Source organism: Leptosomus discolor, chromosome 5, assembly GCF_034619465.1.
Source record: "Leptosomus discolor isolate bLepDis1 chromosome 5, bLepDis1.hap2, whole genome shotgun sequence".
In the NCBI taxonomy this organism is placed as follows: domain Eukaryota; kingdom Metazoa; phylum Chordata; class Aves; order Leptosomiformes; family Leptosomidae; genus Leptosomus; species Leptosomus discolor.
This window is the reverse complement of record NC_141395.1, coordinates 42,265,618-42,289,576: the sequence shown is the minus strand read 5'-3', so window position 1 is coordinate 42,289,576 and position 23,959 is coordinate 42,265,618. Positions and strand designations below refer to the sequence as shown.

The 23,959-nt window shown below is 42.2% G+C and overlaps 1 protein-coding gene across 1 annotated transcript in view; it reads right to left on the bottom strand.

The window, feature by feature from the left end:
• Positions 1 to 5,715: 5,715 nt before the first annotated feature.
• IFT54 (intraflagellar transport 54) overlaps positions 5,716 to 23,959 on the bottom strand; it is a 44,657-nt gene continuing 26,413 nt past the window's right edge. The window contains exons 10-16 of the mRNA XM_086465995.1: positions 22,649 to 22,739; positions 21,836 to 21,919; positions 21,220 to 21,340; positions 21,033 to 21,069; positions 19,428 to 19,504; positions 8,409 to 8,632; positions 5,716 to 5,905 (exon numbers count right to left, since the gene is read on the bottom strand). Of these exons, the coding sequence (XP_086322121.1) occupies positions 5,740 to 5,905; positions 8,409 to 8,632; positions 19,428 to 19,504; positions 21,033 to 21,069; positions 21,220 to 21,340; positions 21,836 to 21,919; positions 22,649 to 22,739 (800 nt within the window). The 3' untranslated portion in view covers positions 5,716 to 5,739. The remainder of the gene's footprint in view (positions 5,906 to 8,408; positions 8,633 to 19,427; positions 19,505 to 21,032; positions 21,070 to 21,219; positions 21,341 to 21,835; positions 21,920 to 22,648; positions 22,740 to 23,959) is intronic.

Sequence of the window (23,959 nt, the reverse complement as noted above, 5' to 3'; positions counted from 1 at the left end):
TCCAGACATTATGTCAGGGCAAAACCACTGGGGCTGGGAGGGTGCAGAGTACTCCCTTGCATCGGGCTGCACCACGAGGCTGACAGATCCTGCAGGCAGAAGCCACATCTGGGTTCTTCCCCTGAGCAACAGAGCTTTGCTTTGGAAACGTTAGGATAGAGAAGGGCTGGAGCAGGGACCACCAGGCAGAGCCTTTCTCCTGGGTACCAGAACTTGCCACCCAACTGGCTTGATCGTGGCAGGAGGGAAAAGACTATGACACCAGTGTCCCTGGGGCCAGACCCCTCCCACTCGTTTCTGCCTGATGCTCCTAATCGCTGTCATTAACTGAAAAAAAAAAGAAATGCCAAAAAGGGGAAACCGCCTGGGAGGGAAAAAACCCCACCTTGCAGGGACAAGCACACACTCCCCACATGTCTGAACACACACTTTGCCACATACACACAATCAAGAGCCTTAGTGGCCCAAAACAGCACCTGAGCACACAAGTGACCTGCAAAAGCAGCCAAAACCATCAGTTTTCAGCCCATTCCCGGGCACACAACAAAGACAAGTCTGTGGGACCCAGCGCAACATAAAATAAAGCTAAACCATGCAACCTCTGCTTCACAAGTCGTAAATCTGGGGTGGAATTTTTCTCCCTTTTCTTCTCAGTAAGCGTTTCCCTTCTGTGGCTGTTGGATGCAATTGGAGGCCAAGCTGCCATCGTCTCAGGTTGGGATTTGGGTAGGAGGGGGAGGGAGATAATCCTTTTTTCATCACATTAAATTAAACTATACCTTTTAATTCTGTCTAATTAAATTTCTCACTGGAAAATGGAAATGTTATTTCTTAATATTTTTTCACAAAACATGTCAGGAAGCATTTTGGAAGAGGCGTGCCTTGGCGCTGGAGGCAGCTATCTGGGGCATCATGGGACATGCCTGGGGCTCTCTGATGGGTGAGGATCACTCCATGGCTGGCAGCTCCTGAGTCCATCACACGTCCTAGACTGACTCACCTCCACACATGCATTCAGACCCTGGGAAAAATACAAATCCAGCCAAGACAGGATCCAGCTGTCTAGGATACACAAGGTCTTGGTGCTATCCCACCCCCTTGGACTCTCCTGGCAGAGAATGATGTGTTCCCAAAAGCCCTTGAAACACCCAAGCAGCTCTACAGTTGTTGCGCTCTACACAGCCATGGTCCTGCACTCCTCCTCCTGCAATGTCAGGCTGCGGTGGTTGGATCAGTGGATGGATCCAAGGTGCTTTGGAAAAATAAAAAAAAAAACACTGAGGCTTTTTAATTTTTAAAGCAAAGCTGTTTGGGAGCCCAGTTTCAATTAGATTTCAGTGGGCTGCATCCCCTAAATCATGTAAGGGCTGGCTGGCTTACAAATGCCAGGCTTTTCTCTACTGACACAGAAATATAGCTAGAGCTTTGCAATTCTAAAGCACTTAAAAGTAATTGGCATTTTCCCCTTTATGTTCCAAGATGTGCTCAAGGGAAGTAACCCAATAGGCAGGAGAGCATCTCTGAGGCCTCTGAACTATGCTGGCTTCATGAAGGAAGAAATCCAATACAGCGAATTGCAGCAAGGAGTCACCTGAAAGCAAGGGCAGGCCATGAAGGAAGCAACGTGTCCGTCTCTCTGTCCTCCTGGCTTAGAGAGCAGAAGGAGTTTCCATCTGCTCTTCAGATCCCCAGTACCACAGCAAAGCTGTATCACTGCGCCAGACCAGAGGGAGCTACAGCAAGATCAGGCACCAGCTCAACAGAGCGGAGAAACCTAGATCTGACGCGGGGGCATGTGCATCACGGCTGAGATGGAGGTGGTAAGTCCCAAGTTGCACACATGTGATCAGGAATTTCCGATTTCAAGGCAAAAATAGCAATGTTGGCATTTCTTTTGCCAAGTTGGAGAGGATAATGAGATGTGAACAGTGGTAGAACTGTCTGCCCAGGTCAGCACGCAGCCTGGAGCCAGTTTGGGAAGAGATGAACCACACAGCATTTACCTCCGAGGCTGAAACACAAACACTCCAGTGCCAACACTCTAGCAAGAGCTGCTCGTTTGCAAAACTGTTAATTCCACACCTACATGCCACCGAGCAGGACCATGTCCCATCAGGACCAAAACAGGAATGAGCTCTGCCCCTAAGCGAGCTGGCTGAATTAAAGCAGTTATCTCCATCTGGAGGGTACCAGTGGGGAGTGACAATTTGGGGGAGAAGGGGCGTGCAGAACCTGCTATCCCAGAGCATCTACTTTTGCGGCAGGTGAGGAACCCTGGCAGATAGCCTCCATGAGATGGGAAGAAACACCTGATCTTGTAGCTAAGGTGCGGGGTCTGAGACTGAAGGACTCAAACTCGTGGGTGGGTGAGGCAAATCTCACAACTTCAGACACCAGCAAAGTAAACAGCCTTACCCGAGCTTTCCAGCCCAAGGCTACTCTTGAGACAACGCACGTAAATGGGCTTTTCAAGGGAGCTCTGTTTTTGAGCTCAGCCTGACAACGAGGTGAATTGAAGAATGCTCAAGAAATGGGCTGCATCTAGAAGCAGCTTAGATGGCCAGAGTATTTGGACTCAGGACGCCTGGCACTGGTGTCCCTGGAATTGAGGGGTGAGGTCCCATGTGAGCAGAGGGTCCCTCACAAACACAGTTGGACCCTTTGGTACCTAAACTCTGTCTGAGTCCCATTTCACACACCTCAACCCTTCAGGCTTCCTTTCCCCTGCACTGCTGAACACAGAGCTAAGCCTCTTCCATTCCCACCCTAGGGAACAGTCTCCAATACCCAAAGCACTCACTGTTGTCCTCAGATGGAGACCTCTGAGCTCACCCCACCATCCCCTTCTAGCCTCCTCTGCCCACAGACCTAAGTCCTCATGATCTGGGGAGGTACTGTTGCCCCACTGGTCTCCCTCACTGGCTAGCTGCTGCGTTTCGGGATCCTGCCAACAGCTCTACCTTGTCAGCTGAGAAATGTTCCCCAGCCTTAACCCAGAGGGGCTGGCAGCCATCTCCCGACCTGCACAAGAGAAGAATGTCAGGCACATCGTGAAATACAAGTCCTGCTTCCCAGAACTGTCAGGCTCCATTAGCGCCAGAGTGGCTTGACAATGTAAGGGTTTTAAACCCCAAACCACCGTGCTAGCGAAGTTTCCCTTGAGAATGAACCACCCGCAAGCTGAAATGCAAGCCCAAGGCACGGGCAAGCCGATGCAGGCAGACACGCCCACACAGATATTCTCTATCCATTTTCAGAGAGGCTCCTTTCCCCTTCGTGAGGCACGGCTGTTTATTTGATTTTTTGGTGCTCAATCCTCAACCTGCCTTTAAAATTAAACCCAGCCTCAGCTCCAGGACACTAGCTTTGCTCCATCATACTGGAAAATAAAGCAAACCTAGATGCAGAGCCAGCTCAGACTGTGGGAGACATTAGACATGTTATTAAACCCAAACACTAACCCATTCTTGTTTAAAGTGATGTTTGGTGCAGAAAGCGTAAGAAAAGAAGTGCATAAGGATGCAAGAAGTCATCCCTAAGGATGGGGACGACAGGAACCAAATCAGTGCCTCCAACCCCCAGGTTTCTATGAGCCCTAGACTTTCCACCCTAACTCAGGGACAGTCACTTTTAATGCAAGGACAGACGAACGCATGGGTCACATCACCACGTGAAGAGCACACAGCACCCATCAGCAGGGAAAAGATGAGGAGAGAGAGTCTGGTGAAGGGAGCTTTGCGAAATGGAGTAGCTGAGGGAAAAGTCATGGTTCAAATCCCGTTTAACCCAGGGCAGAGCTGCAATCACTTCACGTCCCTGGAAAACACCTGAAGCACCCTGCTATCTCTCTCCTCTTACTGCTTTCCTGCCAGCCCTTGTGCTCCAGCAGCACCACACTGGTCTTGTCTGCAGATGTAGAAGGGGCTTGGGAGAGGCACCAAAGGAGTGACAAAGGCTGAGAGACTGGTAACAAACCTCCCTGTGCCTTTAAAGGGTGGCTTCCAGCAGTGGCAACAGAAGCACTGAGGGACCAGGGGCTCACGGGGTCACACACTGCCTAAGCAGGGGTCTGAGCAATTTGACCAAACCCTGTTATTTTTCAATGCAAGTATTTAAAGGGAGAAGGGAGAGAGCATTCAAACTGCTCTGAAGTTATATATCGACCATGCAGGCTTTCACTATCAGTTCTGGGCTCTGGGGATCCTGGACCCCTTTTCCTTCATGCAATGAGACCCAGGATGCAGTGGACAGGCTTCAGCCCTAGGCGAGAAGCAACGCACAGTAGGAGAGGGTGGCAATGCAGGGCTGGGTCACTGCAGGAGTCCTGCCTCTCTGGACCCTACCCACAACACTGCTTCACCATTTAAGTTCACATATTGAAATAAAAAAAAAAAAAAAAAAATCGAAGTGACAATTCAAAAGCAAAACCGCATGTCATATGCTGTTACAAACAGATCAGAGTATTTCTCCTGTTCCTTCACAAGTCCCCGACTTCCTCTCCACCCTCACCAAAACCCCATGCAGCAAAGATCCTGTCTGTATTTAATGTTCTAAATACTCACGCTATTTGGTGATGATCCATTTGGTAGGTTTTTCAAGGTCCAGATATCAGAAAAAGAAACCAAGAAGAAAAACAAAACTCCACAGATCTGCCAACCAAGGAAAAGGAAAAAAAAAAAAAAAAAAAAAAAGGCACTAGCACTTCATAGCACTTCATACACAATCCAAACAACATGGGAGGAGGCAATGCACGCGCACATTACAAAAATCTTGAGAACAGCCTTGCAGGGGATTAAAGCCTTCTATGCTCAGTGCAGTGTCATATAGTTGTGTCTACGCTAACACGCTTTGCACATTTAGGAGTAAGTGAAGCTGAACTCTAATGTGCAGTACACTCAAGAGGTCAGTCATTAGGAAAACAGTACAGACATCTGCAGTTAACTAAAAAATATCAGTGGAATTATTCACGTACAAAAAGTTACAGGAACATGCATTTGGGAGGAAGCAGGTACTTAAATAAATCCTTTCCAAATGAACATACACAATAAAAATGGAATTAACACCTGTGCAGATAAAATACTTCTGCTCCCTTACATGGTGATGCTTGCATTGCATTTTCAGTTGTTCGTAGTAAGATTCCTGATGGCTCTGAAAACATGACATCATCTCTGTAACGGTGCAAAGAACTGCATGTCACACAAGGCTTTGCTTCTTGATCTTGTGGCATTGTTTTGCAGATAATTTTCCCTGTTAATAACAAACAGGATTTGGGAACCTTCTGACCCTGCAGGAGTCTGGAGCTTTTTTTTTTAAGGGGGCAAAAGAAGTCTCTAATACCCATTTTTCATGACAGCGTGTTCAAAAGTAACCTCAGCAAAATAAGGAAAAGAAAGAGAGAAGTGGCTCAGAAACTGTGCTCAACAGGGCAGGGAGGGAAAGAGGGCTGTGAAGGCCTGGTAAGTGAGTAACAGCAGTTCACATCTAAACAAACAAGTTATTTTAATAGCTCTGCAACCTGAGCATTCAAATGAATGTAATTTTATCCTGGGTAATATCAACATCTAAAGATCAATGCAATAATGGGATTTTATATACTTTTTTGACTTGTGGTACCTAAACATTTTACATCTATAAAGGCATATCTTAGTTTTCTCCGCTATTTTGTTTTTATTTGGTAGGAATGTCAGTCAGTCCCAAGGCTTGCTTTTTTTTTTTTTCTTCTCTCTTTTCCCCTTCTCTTCACCTTCTTGAAGAGAGGTTTATGCTAAGAACCATCCTCCGGATTTTTCCTTCGTTCTTCAAAATATTAGCTTTTACAGCACAGATCTTGTCTTGCTGGTCTTTAATCAACTGTTCCAGTTCTGCCAGATCAGCTTTTAACGGTTCTACAGCACTGTCTGTGATGCTGAAAGAGACACAAAGAGCGTAATGTTACTGGAAACATTATGCTGCTCCGGGTTACTTAAGCCTCCAAGAAAGTACATTCAATACCTGAAAGCCTGCTCAGTATTTAAGTTGTGCCTACCCTTCCTGAAAGAAAGTTTAGAATAAGAAGCACAAAGGCAAAGCTAACAACATGGACAGAGAAGAATATTGTTCAAGAGAGATCACCCACAATTCCACAGTAAACAGCCACTTCTTGGCTAATCAAGCTTTTCTGCTAAAATTCTTTGCTTTGCAGTTATTTCACCCTGCACTATGCCTATTGTCAAGCACTTCTTTCATTTTACCCAGCCAGAAGCTGCAACCCCCTGGCCCAGGGATGAAGCAGCACTTCACTCCATGGGATAGAACCCAACAAGGACCAGAGAAAGGGTGGATGCTCCATCTTTGGAAGTGTTCAAAGTCGGGTTGGATGGGGCTTTGAGCAACCTGCTCTAGCAGGAGGTGTCCCTGCCCACAGCAGGAGGGTTGGACTAGGTGATCTTTAAAGGTCCCTTCTAACCCAAACCATTCATTCTACAGGAATGAACACCCACTTTTTACAGAGGCCCCTGGGTCCTGCCATGATACACATGGTAACAGCCATCCCTCTGGGCCTCACCACAAGAGCTTAAATGAGAAGCACGTGGCAGAGAGCGACAAATACAACTCTCCATGGAGGTTGCTGGCCTGCTGCCAGCTATTTCCTACAACACACCACCAAGCCAGCAGCAAGCTGCTGCCAGCAGCACCAAGCTACAGCAGGTAGACATGTGAGAAGAGGCAAGGCAGATGAAAACTGACCCATCACTAGCTGCTGACAAGAGCAGGCAATCCCATGCTAATAGGAAATTAATAAATCCTGTGCTAATAAACCACAAGTACACTGATGCATCTGAAATGAATGGGGCTGTTTGGCTTTAAAACAAATGTGCCCTGTTCTGTATTGCTTTGCTGATCTTCAGGAACGCTGAACAGCCAGGGAAATGACAGACTGAACTGGCCTGCTGTCATTCTGAATTACCCAGTCACTTTGAGGACTCATTAGCAAAAGTCCGCATCTCAAAATCATTTTGTTTTCCCCTCCTTTCTACCACATTAGCATAAATCACAAAAAGCTTTGCTAGAAATTGCACTAACATTTCCCCAACGGGATCCTTCAGTTGTCTTTCACAGAAGCAAAGAAAACAAAGACAGACATCCAAATTCCAGTACATATGGGAAGCATTGTCTTCTTCATGTCTGATACTCTGTAATTCTTTCCTAGTAATTCATCTGAGTAATTCCTTCTTCCCACTCCCCCTCTCCTTCCACACTGCTGTCAAGGAGATAAGTCTTGTCCTCAGCACACTTTGCCTGGGAACTCCAGGGTCATACGAAGCCGGCGAAGCACATACAGTCACTCTGCTGGGAAACTAGCCCAAGTGTAAATGACTTGTTTGGCAAGGCCAAAGTGGATCCACTGAGTAAGCACATGCCTGGAGAAAGGCTTGAGACTTGCTCCCTGTTGCTAGGTGTGGTGCTAAGGCCAAGTGAGTCAATGCCTCAGTTTCTCCAACTGTAAAATAAAGCCAAACACTGTTTCCTTTCTCTGTGCAGGAGTGGTGCATTCTGAGGCCAACCAGAGTTTTAAAGCCTGTCAAGGTTTTGGGATAGAAGGTGCTATGTAAGTGCAAGGAATTAACATCATTACACTTTATATGTGAACCAAAGCCCTAATTCCCACCTCAGCCCCTGGGCTAAGCCAGTGGCTGTAAATTTCCAACATTTAACACATTGCTGCCTACCAAGATAGGACTTAGCTAAGAACATCACCCATACTTGCTTCTGCATGAAGCACGTGGATGCAGGGAGCAGCAAATCTATCTAGGCTGACCGTGAATCCAACAACATCGATACCTAGTTCATGTTTGACATCAGAGGACATACAGCTGGAAAGGACGATCTGTTTTCAAGGAGCATGAAGACCCATCAGTGAGACAAGTAAGGTCAAAGAAACTGTTTCCAGGCTTGACCTCCTTTTTTTGTACTATGGACATCACCTTCACTCTTCTGGCTTTCCAATGTTATTTTTTAACCTTGCACCAATGACAACAACCGTTATTAACACCAGCGCAGAACACACTGGATTCAATGGCACGGAGAGCAGGTTGCAATTCAGGAATCCACGCCTAGTCCCGATTCAAAATCTACTTTACTAAGTTCTTTCCCCATTGCTCCTGATATATTTGTGAGGGGAAGAAAACAACAAATCAAGCCCTCTCATATCACACAAACATTTGCATCTCTGCTGTCATCTACATCACACGAAATTCAGCTGAAAAGACCTTAAGGCTTTAACACTTCAAAAAACAATTCAGACTGCAAAAAAATTCCTCAAAACCACAAAAATGACAGATGACAAATCTGAGTTGAAAAATGAGTAAAACTTGCCCCTCTCCTGTCTGTCTCAAGAGATAAATCAAACTTTCCGTGACCACACTCACCTTTGCTCTTTCTGTAGAGCTTCTGCATGTTGTCTGTTCTCATGCCGCCACATCTGCAACTCGTTCTTCATGGCATCCATGTCTTCTTGAATGTAATCCATGATCCTGCCAAGCGTAAGGGCACTCCGGCACAGAGTCTGAATAGAGACCTGAAACTTCTCAATTTCTTTGGCTACCAAGTCTCTCTCTTTCTTCCTAGCTGCTTCTGACACAAAGGGCTTCTCCTAATAGAAAGGATGAGTAAGAAGGAAAGCATCAAAACTAAGGAAGACGGTTGTTGCACATGAGGTGTTGAATGAAGGATGTTTTGGAGTCTGCTAACTGTGAAGTATCTGCAGAAATGTTTATGACAGTCTGCAACAAAAGAGAAGAAATGAAGCAATAGGCTAGAAACACATGAGCAGAAAGCATGCCATACCCAAGTCACCGCTGCTACAGAGGACTGCTGCAACAGCATCAGCAGTATTAAATTGCTTTTCAGATCCTGAGTGTGCAAAAGTAAAATTAGCATTTGATCCCATAAGTGATCTCACTGATGTTCTCATTCTTGACATGATCATTCCCAAAGCAGTGGATGTCGGGGAACTTCCTTCGCATTCAGTCACCGTTTACTTCAACCCTTACTTCTGTATATGGAAAGGGAAATTTCCATGGCTTAATGTGGCACCATTAAACAGAAGCTCTCAACAGACGCATAATACTCAGCAACACTTGTTACCAATCTGCTGCTGCCACTGGCTGTCAACGTGTTGGCTGTGTAAAGCACACGTCCATCTGTCCTCCTCTGTGCACTCTATGGGGCAAGGCTGGACTGTCACCGTGTCACTCCAGAGCCCTGCACCAGGACATGGTGGATTGACATTTACTCAATACTACTGCAAGTCCCGGTGCGTTACAACACTGAGAACAAGGTCATGTTAAACTCTGGAGGAAGATGACTATGAAATCTGAAAGGCGGTAATTTCGAGAAGCACCCCACTCATTGTGTTACAGGCACCATAAACATTCATTGGACCTGCTTGCCACAGGGTTTTGCCACTACTTGGAAGCTACAGCAGATGCTGAAGGGCACAGCCTCCTTCTAGCTCTCTAAGTCAGTCCCTTCAAGATGCTTCTCTCCCTCCACTGTCTGTATCTGGATTTCCAGCTCCTAATACCGGTACCAATAATAGCACTTCTCACTGCACAGCTAAAATAGATGGCTGTTATTCTGTGCCTTGTACTTCTGTTAACGGTGGTTGTAAAATCATGCAGGCTGCAGATGTGGCCTCAATAAACTCCACTACTCAAAAATAATTTGGTCTTGGGCACAATTCCCTCATGTGCAGCCAGCAGAATCTCTGTGGTCAATCTCCTGAAGCCTCCTAGCTTAGTGCAAGTTTAACACAGAGAAAGTGTTTGCTAAAGCAGCAAAGTCACGAAGAGCAAAAGGATGCCATAAAAAGAGCAAAGTGATGCCACATTACTAACACGCTGATAATAATCTTATTCCAGGAAAGCCTACCCCGAAAACAACAATCACCATTAAAGGAAAGTCCACTGGGTTTTATCTCCCCCATCAAGAAAAACAACCTAATTTTTTCTTTCTTCCCAAAAGCCCTACAGGTCGAATTCCCAAACCGAGTTTTTCTTTAAGACACACAAAGGTTTAAGTTTATTTACAGTCATTTTGGTCATTTAATGTATGCCAGAAAACTAGAAAGGTCTTTCTATACCACCACCAATTCCTAAGCACAGTTCCTACCGGCTATATAAACACAGAGGTGGCAGCGTGCTTCTCTCTTGTGCTGGGATACCGAATCTACCACGCTGTCCCCTCCTGTCCTCCTACCCAATTGGCCTGTCTTCTTGTGCGAGCTGCAGGCTGTTTGTTCAGCTGCATTTGGAGGCAGCAGGGACTACTGCCAGACACATTTCAGCAGCCCTTGGCTTACTGATGAACTCGTGTATATATATACATATATATATACACACACACACACATATATACACATATACACACACACATAAGAAAAATAGTTCTAAAGATTTGAAGGCTGAAATTTACTTACATCTGATGCTTGTGTTTTACCACACACGTGGTGCAGGAAAACTGTGGGACTTCCGAGTTTACTGCAATTTTATAATGTTTAAAGTTGTTTAATTAGGAACTGGGCTGAAGTGACAAATGCTGCTGAACTTGTGACCTTTGCTTCCTAAGTCAATTCACGAGTGCTGGCTAAACTGTTAAAAACAACACTCATCTTAATTCCTTCTCACTTGATCCATTCCTCTCTCACAGATGTTTCATTACACTACGTAACATAAAATATGTTATTTAGATACTTGCTGGAGCCATCATCTATTTGATATCCTTTACGATGCAAAGATGAAAGCCTGACCCATTTCATCCCCCAAGAGCTGGTGAGCACCCCCATTCTGAGCACAGCTGCTTAGGGTTGAGCAGATCTTCTCCCCTGGGTCTCCTCCTTGGCCAGCCTCTGAGCACAATGGCCAATGGTGTTCCCATCAGTGTCATCCTAGTGATCTTGCAGCTCTCCAGAGAAGACAGCTTTTGCCCGGATGCCCCTGAAGGCACAGATCACAGGACAGGGTCCTGCATACCAGCCATTTACTCAAGCTCAGCACACATTTCGGATTGACAAGAGTTTCTCTCCTGGAAATATTTTTTTGCCCCACTGCCTTGCTGCAGCTAGTAAAGATGTATGAACAGATCTGCACTCTCACAGTGTTTCAAAACGCTTTGCTCTCTGTTCCAACTCTGTTTTCCCAGTCCTTGCTACATGTTGCACTCCACCAAAGCCACATGGAAGGCTTAAACCACAGTGGCACCATACTTTGCACATCTAATTGGGAAATTACCTACTAAGACAATTATCTTCAGTTCAGCAGCAGAGCAGAGTTGTATCAGCTTCCCAGAAGTCCCGTTGCCTTGTTTTTCCTCTCCTCCTAAGTGCACCAAACCCTTACCACTTTCCTCTCCGCCATCTATTATCAGAAGCCACAGCCATAAGACAAGAAATTTGTTTCAAATACAGCTATCTCAGACGTGAGAAGGCTCAGCCAGTCCATTATCTGAGGATACAGTTGGGGGTGTGAAAACCTGAAGAACGCTTCACACTTAACTTCCAAATGCTGATTTCAATTGTTTTATGTTCTCGTAATGCTGGTAATACCTAGACAGTTCAAGCAGCCACACTTCCCAGTGCCAGCAATACAGTATGAAAATAAAAAAGAACTGGAAAATCCACAATTCAGTAAGCAAGCAAACCAGAATTGTATACTTTAAAATATAGATCCAGCTAACAATTTGAAATATTATATGCTAAAATACACAGTTGCTTGAAAAGCTCAAGTGGAAATAAACCACCGTGGAATATTTTCTATGAATCAGGAAGATGCCTTTAAAGGCATCTTTAAATATTCAGAAATACTTTTAGTGTCCCCGTAACTCCAGCATACCCTCTGTGTAGTTCAATTCTTCAAAACTGACATAAAAAGGACAAAATATTATCCCATCCAAAGTCATTTCAAGTACTAAAACATTCTACCACTAAAAATCTATTAAATACTATTCGGGCTTAAACAGGTACATCAACAGGCTTGTTAAAGGAACCCTGTGTCTTTGAAACACATACTATATGATGTTGAAGTGCTGTAAGAACACACAAGAGTTTTTTAGTGTATCTCTCTAAAGGAGAAGCACTTCAGTTCCAAGCTCCCAAGAAAAATCTCCCACCATCTGAAAGTGCAGTAGCTCAACTGGCACGTTGTTGTCCCTGCTCACACAAGTTAAAAAACAACCATTGATTCTTTCTTTCACTTGACCAACACTTGTACTACCAAGCTGCCATGTTACACTTCCTGCAGGCTACAGAAAACTCAGGACAAAGAATTATCACCATGAAGCACTCAAGCTTTGCCAGCTATTGCTGGATATAAGTAATTAAGGGGAAGGGAAAAGCCATAGTGTCTGTTCCCAGTTTCATAGTTACAGTTATGGGTTAAAACCTACACGGGACACTCTTTTAAATCACTAAGAATTATAGCAGATGGTTTATTACAGCAGGCAATGTGGGTGGTAAGAGTCCTGAATGCCACCTTTGCTCGTTTTGCACAAACATGTAACAGCATATATTCAGTTTTAAGAAAAATGCCAGAATCAGAATTGTTCCAGTCTATTAAATTAGGCCATATACCTCAATGAACTCTCCTTTCACAAAAGGCCAAGAATCAATAAATTGTCCCCATATAAAAGACTATATCACTTCTGTAGGCCCAACACGCTTCCTTTCCTCCATGTTTTTCATAAGGCACCAAGATAAATGTTTATTTTGGATTCCTGAGAAAACGTCTGCCTTTCCCATTACTTCAATGTGAACAGAACAGAACTTGGACTCAGATGCAGAGACCTGAGAAACTAAAAAGCAGGAATTTTCTTTTTCATCTATACGGGGGAAATTACCAACAGGGCTCCACAAACCACCAGAATTTACTTGTGTTTCGTTTACCCTCGCTAAAGCAATTCGTAAAAATATTGCAGTGTGCACAGCTCCATAAAAATGGATCATTTGCAAGACATCCAGTTCCGATAGCTGGGCTGTGGAGGGCATTTGAAGTGCCTGACATCTACTAAGCTAAAGAGGTGATAGGATTTTTTTTTTCCCCCCGCTGTTTGAAAAGTTTATTTCTAGAAACAGTATTTGCTCACTTTTACATAGCTTCTCCTTCTCTTCCATTTTTTTAATTCACAGGTATAAAATACGAAGCAAATGAGAACAAACATCCATCAAGCACTTAATAGTTTCTAGAGTCCCTTTTAACTATTGTATTATGCCCCATTATGAAAACAGACCCAAGTAATCATAGTTTCATTGAGCTAGACCATTTCCCCCCTACCTCTTTCTATAGGACAGGGCAGAAACTTAATTTTGAACCACTAATTTGATACATTCAATGCAAAAACAACAAGGTGCGGGTTTTTTATTGTACAAAATATTTTTTGATCATAAAGGGTGTTTTCTTTTCCTGGTTTTTACAGAGTCTGCATTTTAAGCAGATTGTAACTATCCACTAGGGATCACCATAAGAAACTCTTTCACAGAAACACAGGGAAAACAGTAAATGTTAAATCATTTCAAATGAACAGGATGTTTTTTCTGCTTATGCCAGGTACTGAGTTCAGTAGCAGGCCAAGGAATAGGAGACACAATGTTCTTTACCGTTAGATTTACCAGAGTTAGTCTGACCTGCTTCTGAGTTGGAATGCACCAAAAGAAAATAAAAGGACAGCTCTTTAAAGGAGGCTTTTTAGTTGTTTGGGGTGGGGTTTTTTTGGGGGGGTTGGGGGAGGGGGTGGTGGTGAGGTGGTGGCTGTTCCCCCATTCGAGATCTATACAAAGAGCTGGACTTTTCAAACGTACATAAACACCCCACCTCAGCCCCCAGAGCCAGTCTGCTTTACTTCATGTTCAGTTCGTCTTGGGGAGAAGTCAGTTCATAAAACCTCAGCACACTAAGCAGAATCCTACGAGTCTGACCACATACATGCCAAGAGACAACTCTAGTGGTATTAAAGGATAGCAGACAGTATTAATTCAGCCATAATGCCATACTGGGTGCCAGTCCTGCCCAGCTTTCCTTTTCTGCTCACACTGCTGAAACTCTGGGTCCACAACCTCCTTCTCTTGAAAAAGCAGCCTCCTTCCTGTGCAAAAAGAATTTGCAATAAACCTAGTTCCTTGTGTTAAACAACTGCTTTCACAGCAGTCTATGCCCCAGCCAAATCCACTGATAAGCTTCTTGAAATATGTGAAAGTCACCTGTACTGTGTCCTACAACACACTGCTGCTATACAGCTGATGCACTGCATCCTTTCCTAGGGATGGAAATCGCAGCTGTCTCCCCACACTTTTATATATTCTTTCTGTTTAACACCTCCATTTGCTGTCTCATGTTGTAGTTATACCATATCCACAGGTGAGAACACTGTGGTTTTGTGTGCAAAGGCCACAGCAAAGGAGCCATGACACCAGGAATATCGCAAGAGTGACAAAAACCCCATTCCTGTGTTCACAGCTTGAAACACAATTACTTGGGGACCGCAGGGTTTTTTCTGAGTTGGTAACAAGGACACTCAAGCATACACTCATTCAGTTTAAGCTCCTGTGGTGCTTGTCCATAACCGGACTGCTGGGTATAGTTATTTTTGAGGCACTGCATGCTTGCACCAAACATTTCTCACTGCAGTGTTATTCAGATCACTGCGTTAATGTCACATCATCATGACCAGAGCTGTCACACAAAGATGAAAGCCCTTCTGCAGGTAACTCCTGTTAAATTTTACTGTCAGCATTTCTAAGCTGGCAGGATGCTGAGAAGCTATGGCCTTGAATGGTGAGCCTCTTCAAAATACCTAAATGCTGGGACATATGCATACCTCTGGTTAACACAACACATTCCTAATGGCACTGACTGGAAGGGACAGCCAATGGCACAGTTGATGGATTAATATAAAAATCAACGACCTGAAGAACTTTAAATAAATAGAATCAGCAATGATTGTATTTGTTCTAACTTAAAAGTACATACTTAATTTATCACATTTGTAATTAAAGTCAGTATTATTCAGGTGCTAAGCTATTTAATATCACTTGCTCCTTGCAGAAACCTAAAAGCTTTTCTTCTGAAGCCCATGAACTGTATTTAGCAGTGCAAAGATGGGAATTCTGTGATCCCACTTGCTTAAAACTATTTAATAACCTGCCTACATTTTCCACACATCAAATAAATGAAGTGGAATACAAAATGTAACATCTGTTTCTTTCTCTGTTTGACATTAGAGAGTTCGATTCTAAACAAATATATTTAGGAAGTCTTTTTAGGAATTTGTTAGGCTGAACACAGCTAATCAAGGCAGCAAAAATCTTGTATATTTCCAGAATGACCTTTTTGTTTGACCTGAAAATTGTGTATATTATTTTAAGTTTCTGCACATGCAAAACCTAGATGATGAAAGTCCCAGTCTTCTTTCTTTTTCTCTTCTTTTTCTTTATTTAAACTTCTTAAAAAGCAAATGTATGTTTGGGAAATGCATGTTTGGGAAATGCAGAACATAAAAGGTTTCAAAGGAACGCTTTTAACACAAATGCTGCTCGGCCATCAGCAGTTAGATAAAGGTGTGAAACATCCCCAAGAGTTCGCTAGTGTTACATTTGGATTAAGTATTAATTCACCAACTTCAATTTCTAGCTGACTAATCCACAGTAAATCAGGTAGGTCCACTGATCTTTTTTTTTTGCTGAATATTTGACTTAATAAAGTATTACCCAAAAATTCCGGCACTCAGACTACAAACGTATTTTTTTTTCTCCCTTCATTTTCCCAACTGGCAGAAGAGCAAGTCTTTAAAGAATATAAATGAATATAACTAGGAAAATATTTTATTTATTTTGTATGTATTGAATAGTTTAATAAAACGAGGGCAGATGAACATTCTTACTGACAGACAAAAGGATAACCTTAATTTCATCAGGCAATTTCCCAAAGCAAGTATTCTTTCAAATATGCACTGGACTTTTGGTTACCTTACTCCAAAATACAGAAGTACAATTACATTTTACTCTCTACTGCATAATACGTTTTGGAATACAGTTGCATACTGGTGTAGAAGATATTTCTTCTGGACAGTTTGATGGAAAACAAATTAAATAAAAGAGCTGACAGTCTGGGGAGAAACGGTCGAATCCCAGACTGATACTGCTTCCCAGCAGACTGCAGAGCTAGACCTGGCACAAAACCTATGGCTATTTGAACAGAGCACACTGGCCAGAGTTCATTGACCCATTCTCACAGTCCCATCAACATAACAGGACATGGTTCCACTTGCCTGCCTAGATCACTTGGCAGGAATAAACCACTTGAAACTCTTCCTTCTTTTTAATTACTTTAGCTGCCTCTCTCCAAAGAGATTCCCCAGACCAGTAACTATTCCTCCCAAAACTGCTGGTCTGCAGTCTCTCTAGAAAAAAATCTTGCCACCGCCTTCCTCGTGGTGTTAGGAACATCTCTCAGAGATGAGACATGCTCATGATGCTTGGGCCACACGAGCATGCCAGACCCCCACCTGCTACCCTCTCTGCATATCTGGTCCCTGAAATACTCTCGGAGGCAACGCCACGTTGGAAATGTATTTTTTACTTTTACCGTCCCCTGTGTCATAGTGTCTCCATGCTCTAAAATAAATTCCCAGGATTCAGTAATGTCTCCAGCTCATGTTTTTTGAACTACATGTGTCAAGTCACAGTCACTAACTCCGAGCGATTTTAATCATCTTTTCCATTGATTTTTTTTTCCTCTGCTGTCAGGAAAACTACCCTTCTCCTCTCTGGATTTGCAACGACTTCAACAACATAATTTGAAATGCAGTAGCAGCAGCAAAGAAACCTACTGCAGTAGCAGCCAGCTGCTTGGATATGAGATCAGATGATATTCCAGAAGCTTAGCGTTGTATGCAAGTTTTCACATGATTGACTAGGAAGTCAGCATGTTTTTTTCCAGAATTAGTTGTCTATTATCAGTGCTGCTAACACAGATCAGTGCTTCAAAAGATGCAACAAAAGACAAAAAAGGACTCAATGAACATTTTAGAAACTGAAAACATGCAACGGGACTAAATGGTTATTGTAGAAGGACACAATTGTCCACATGCATTTAAAAAAATCTAAGGGGTTAAAGGGGAATCGTTTTAGTTAGCTAGTTACTCTTATTCAGGGAAAAAAAAAAACAACAAACCAAACCAAACAAAACAAAACAGAAAATTTAGCACAAACATCAGAGGAAGCTTCCCGAGCATGAAATCTATGCCGTTTTGTAAACCCTCCCCCACTGTTCCTTTCTATGTCCACTGCTTAAGTTGGCAGGACACAAAACCAAACAGTACAGCCTACAGCACAGTTATGTACTGGCAGAAGACATTATTAAATGAACTACTACCAAAACTCAGTCTCCGGACTGATGATTCAACAGCACCACCTAGTAATAAAACCCGGAACAGGAACAGCTGCACCTCTTGTGAGAACAAGTGCCAGCTCAACACACACTCCAGTGACGAGCATGAGAGCTACTGCATAAACAAAGCACTATCTACTTTTACCCCTCCTTTTCTCCAAACAGTTATATAAAGACAGAACGTATTCAAGCAGGCAAATTTTCACGTCAGACATATTCGTTGGAAATAGCCAACAGCATTTCAATGATCAGTACACAGATGCCACATGGTATGTGATTCAGCAAGCTGGATAAAGCTTTAACTATTCATAATGGATTATGAGCAGGAAACTAAAGGTGTTTTCCTATTTTAAGGAGGATTAATTTTCTTCATTAACCTCACCCGCTGCAATACATGAAAGGAATTTTCTTCCAGCCAAGCAGGCCTGGATCTCAGGCAGCCCCAAACTTCAGAGAGCTTCAGAGACTCCTCCCAAGGGTCTGATCTGCCATCCCAACTTCCTCAGCTTGCTGGGAAAGAAATCAAAAGGCTGGTCTGTGTGGCAGCATAACCCATTACCACTGGACATGAAAGCATATGGGAGTATCTCTGTTTAAGAGGAAAGAATTGTTGATTTTACCCTCCCAAAGTTCCAATCCTAAAAGTTAATACTGTCACTTTTGCTGCAGAATGTAGAGGTGATTTATAGTCATACAAGTTCTAGATAAGACCAGGCTTTTAAAACAGTCTACTGCCTACCATGGTTTTAGTCCCTCAGGGACACTTTCCTTTCTGCTGTATACTTTGCTCATAATGTATCATAATATCATTACTCATTGCCAAATTACTACCGTTGATAAAGCCAAAAGAGGCAGTCAAGTGGTCAAGGCTTCGAAAGTCACTACTGATTTCAGACAGCTATCTGGAAGAGCTTGATGCTCTGCGAAAAGCTGGACTCTCGAGGTCTTGAGTTGCAGCATTTTAAAACAGCATGCCAAACTATAGATCATTCCTGAAAAAGAATATAGGTAGTAAAACCCTACAGTACTGAATTAACATTAAAAAAAATGAGAAGATGTGATTGGAATTGAAGATTTAAGAGTTCATGAAAAGCACTCGCCTTTCCAAAACATTACGTACCTGTCTGTATTTTTATAATAGCACTCTGCAACGCATTCCTCAGTGCCTCCTCACCAGCACATCAAACTAGCTTAGTGATTTAGAAAGTTTCCAAAGGGCCAATGGATCAGAAAAGTCCATCTAAATGCTCTGCCTTTTGCTGCTTCTTGTAACATGAGCTGAAAAAGCAAGGTCTCTCTGGTTGTAACAAGATGAACCTAAATCAGGGGGTTCAACCTTTTGCTTTTGGTTTGTGATCACTGCTAGACCCTTTCTGTAAGTGATCAAAACAACAAAACCAAACAAAAATAACCCAGCAAAACTAACAAAAATTCCCTTTCCCAACTACTGGTTGTGGAAAAAAATCAAATCACTTCATAGATTCAGACCTGAGTGCTGAGGTATGCTAAGACGTTATTAGGGAAACATTTGGCGAAACGAAAACACTTTATATGGTTATAACTGCACCAGAGATCCCATTTTTTTAGACACCGATAATGATTGCTGGGCAATCGGATACTGCTCTTCAAAGGCCCAGAGGACAAGTGAGATTGAAACAATAAAGATGCAGCTGTGCAAATGCACAGTGTGCCCTACTACATCTATGGCAAGACTGAAATCAGCAGACTTTGTTCTGGTAAACAAAATAATGGGCTAAAAAAGCCTCCCTGAAAAATTGTACTGAAATACTGGAAACAAAGAACCAAACCACAAAAATTAAAGATGAGAAAGAGAGAGCACTACACAGAGAAGGTAACAAAATCTCACAGACTAATGGACGAAAAAGGCAGCATAATGCATCAAGGAGGAAAGCTTGATCACAAATGGAAAAAACACATTTAAGGCAGAGAAAAAGGTCATGATTACAATATTTAATAGTCACAGTTCTTTGAAGGCCATTACCATCTTACCCTGTCTGTCGTCTTTGATGATTTCTGTGATGCCTCATAATCTTTCTTTGTTTCTAGGATTCTTTTCACAAGCCCACCTGTTGAAAAATCAGTGTATTTCTCAGCATCAGTTGGAACTAAAATGTTGCTTTAAACATTCAGATAATAACATCAAAACTGACTGCTTGATTTTTTTTTAATGTAAACAATTTTTAGAGCAACATGAACAACATTCTAGTATGTAGATTACTGAGATACAACTTATTTTTCATTTGATTTATTTTCTCCAATGTCCCCTAAACGAAACTGTATCATCAGTATCATTTACTGAACGACATCAGTCCATTTACTGAACGACAGAGCGTACAGAACCAGGTCCTTGAGCTGTATGAACACAATGGCTTTTCCTTTTTTGGAAGAATTCAAGAACTGCACGATAGGTATATAGATAAATATTCCTTTGTGAGGAATTTTTTGATGCAAATAAGTATATCTGCCTAAATCACATCCAGTGTAACCATAATGGAAGCACCTGAATTGGAGATCTGAGGTCATGAGTAAGCACAAATGTTGTTAAGAACCGGCCCATCAATTTTTCTAAAAGCTTTTCTATAACTTGCCTTGAACAGCCAATCCCATCTCATACCTCAGAGCTGACAAGCTGTACCTGACACTTTAAATGAGTTTTAAGCAGAATTTTAAATCCTGCTTAAAGATGTTGTCCTAGGTTACAGTGTAAAATGTGCCAAAAGGAAAAAAAAAAAAAAGTATTTTATTACCATCTTCAGGAGCTGTTGAGACCAGGTGGGGCGGTGCTCCCTGCCTCCCCCCTCTGGACTATCTCCTGTTAATGGCCCATCAAGGAACTGCCTCACGACTCCCCATCCCATTGTGAGACGCTCCGCCCGGGGGGAAGGAGCCAAGCAGTCCATGCTAAATAAAAACTGAGATTTCGAACACCCTAGCAGCCTTCTTCCACTGGATTCCCAGAGAAGTTTTTCCCCCCACTGGAGTTCCAGAGGACAAGAGCTACCTACCTACCACTGGACCTTCGGAGGAAGACCAGACTCTTTTACCTGATTGCTGCTTCCACAGAACTACATCCATCGCTTCAGGAGGACTGCAACCATCATCTTATCGGACTGCTACTGCCACCCTAACAGGGTGTCAGGTTGTATTCCTGACTCTGTCAGTGTAAACCAGTGGGTTGTTTGTTTTTCCCTGCCTTGTGATATATATATATATATATTAGTAAAGAACTGTTATTCCTATTCCCCATATCTTTGCCTGAAGGCCCGTTAATTTCAAAATTATAATAATTTGGGGGGAAGGGGGTTGCATTTTCCATTTCAAGGGAGGCTCCTGCCTTCCTCCACAGACACCTGTCTTTCAAACCAAGACAGATGTATAGAAAAATCTGTACATAACATCACTTGCAAATCCAGTTGCACAAGTAAACAAGACTGCATTTGATAAATAATTTCTGTTTTTCTTGCAAACGTTGCAAGCTCCTACCCTTAGGAGGTATTTTGCCGCTTTATTCAGCATTTTAAGTGTTCAGCATTTGGTTTTAAATTATGGCTTTATTCTACATATACATATAAATATATGCAAAAGCAAACATACCATGCTTTTGATCCTCAACCAGCTCCACTTCTGGGTCCTACACATGCAGGAAGACAGCTTTAGTTGCAAAAAGTTGGCATTGCTATAATACACAACTATTCAAAAATATTCAGCTAGAAGATACTTAAACAAGTAAGTTACAAACAAAGTATGGAAAAATGTTCTATAATTTGCAACATGAACACACCGTTTCCATATCTGGCATTTCTGGACGCGGCAGTGCTGCCTCCACCACAAACTGGTCATCATCATCATCAGAAATCTGCTGGTCTATGATCACATTTGAGACTGTTTTACCACTACCATTCCTGTAAGACACACAATGAAAATGAAAACCTATTAAGATCTGTCCAAACCTATTAAGATCTATTTTCCTTCTAAGCACACTACGTTACTCACTGGCACTAATTAGAGGTCAAGCAAGCCATGTTGTCCGTAGTTTCAAATGGCTGTTTCAGCCTTTTTTGAACATGGGATGTTCACTGCATGTTTCACGGAGATGTTCCAGTGGTAGTTTAGATTAATGCTCTAGGGTGAGCTGTTTCAGAGTTCCCAAAGGCAAAAAAATTAAATCACATGTTTGAACTTCCAGATGTGACTACCAACCGTGACTTTTAGATAATGCACTGGATTTGCAGAAACAATAAAACAAATAAAGCAGGCCTGAATTTTCCAGTCTGAAACAATGAGCAGTGAGGTGATCCATCCTAAAGCTGTTCAGCAGCAGATGAGACACGAAAGATCTCAAAACGGTGTGGCACAAGAAGTAGAAACATCTGCTCCACAACTCCCACATTCCTTACCTTTCTGGAAGTAAGACCTCTGCGCTCTCTTGACGTTTCACTCGGGGCGGTGCTGGCCTTGCACTGCCAGAACGGGGAATACGTCTGTAACAACAAAAAGGCTTTTTCATTTACACTAGAAAAGGAAGCCTCATGTGTCGTCCAAAGGAACAGATGTGTACACACACAAGCTGATAAATTAACCAACACTAAAATCATCCCCAATATACAATCCAATATTGTAACACTTGCTGTCCTAGTAGGAGTCTAGAAAACATGTTATGTTCTAAAAAAAAAAAAACAAAACAAAAAAACCCCAAAAACCCAACTATGATTCCATGTAAAACAACCTCTTGATTTGTCTCACTACAAAAATAACCTATATACAGCAGTTATTTACCATTAACAATAAATTTAGCATTAACAGTACACACTGAAATGTAAATGGAAAAAAAAATTTGTTTTCACAACTGATACAATTACAGAAGACTTCACTGGGAAAAAAAAAAAAAAAAAATGTACATTGGGATTTAAAAGGCAAGTTCATCTTATCCATAACACCATACTTACAAAATGCATGTATAAAGCAATGTTTTTCTCATTAGACTCTCCACACGTCCCTTATATTTTAATAACATTATATTGAAGCACTTTATGGATTAAGAAAATAAGTCCAAAACACTTCACAATGTTAAAGTTTTCTTTATGGAAGGAAATGAAAGCGAATAAAGGGAAAACAGTGTGCTCCAAGTTTCCTTGCTGTTTTCAAATGGACTGTATTACCTCCAAACACATCATAGTTTGATTGAAACACAATAAATGATACGAACAAACCTTTGGATGGGCTGAAGTGGAAGATCATTGGGTACCTCACCATTTTCAGATACTGCAGGCTTTTCAGGAGCCACAGTCTCTGCTTCTCTTTCTATTAAACAAAAAAAACCCCATATAATTTTGGCTTAGCTGGCAAGGCAAATCTAACTTTTCTTACGACAGTATTTTGAATCTTATCAGCACTATACTTGAATGCATGCACATGGAATACATCATGTGACAAACTTTTAAAATTAGAAAGACAATTCTGTAAGCTTGTATAAAAGTTACATATCTTGTGAACTTTCAATTTTCAAACATCTCTGAGCATTCACAATTCAAAAGGGACGCTGAAAAAACATTTTAAATGTCTTTATGTTTTATTTGTTTCTTAATATAGTGAAATTCCCTCATCTGTGAAAATAACATCATCTCACTCAATTCTTCCATAGTTGCACAGTAACATTTGCAATATTTCAAGCTGTTCATTATACAAAATCATAAGAGGAAAAAGGGTATTAAAAAACCTGTAATCTCTATGCTGGGGTTTTTTTAAACTTTTATTTTGTTTACCTTAACTTCTTATTTTCCTCTACTGGTATTACTTGACCCAGACTTGAGCAGGGGTAGGACAGGCTGACCTCCATCTGTCCATCCCTTTCAACATCAGGGATTCTATGATTTGAGGATGAGGGCTCTTTCTGTAATCCCACCAGAGTTACTGCTCTCCATAGGGTTGACCCCATTTGCAATTTAAATCGGACAGAACCAGTTTAACCACTCCCTCCCAGCTGACAGGTTTCCCACCAAGTTACTCTGACCAGTCCAGTGCAGTTAATGGCATGAACCCGCACCTGCCAAGCTCAAGTTAACAGCAGAGAACAAGGCAAATGCTCTGCCTTGACAATCTGTGCAGGATTATGGATATCATTCATGACCACTTTCTGCTTTAGCATTTCTACAAATAATTTTGGTAGGTAACAAGCATTCGATGGTCTTGGATTCCATCTAGAAAGCTTGCTCAGATGAATAATCTGTCAGTAAATATTTCTTCCATGTAATACTACACACAGAAAGGACCCCTCTAACACTATTGTCGACTTCAGTGTCCTTCTGCTCTGAAATCACCAACAAATGGCACCATTGAAAGAAAACAGGCCAAGGCGTCTGGGCTTTCACCAGCCCAAATTTAGGCAAAGAAATGCAAGTATCTTTCCCAGAGTCTGCTGCATTCCACTTTCCTAACAGGTTTGTGTGTATTCCCTGAGCAGTCATTTCACAGGTAGGACCTTCTCATTTAAAACTACTGAGCAGTACACAGACTACATTTTT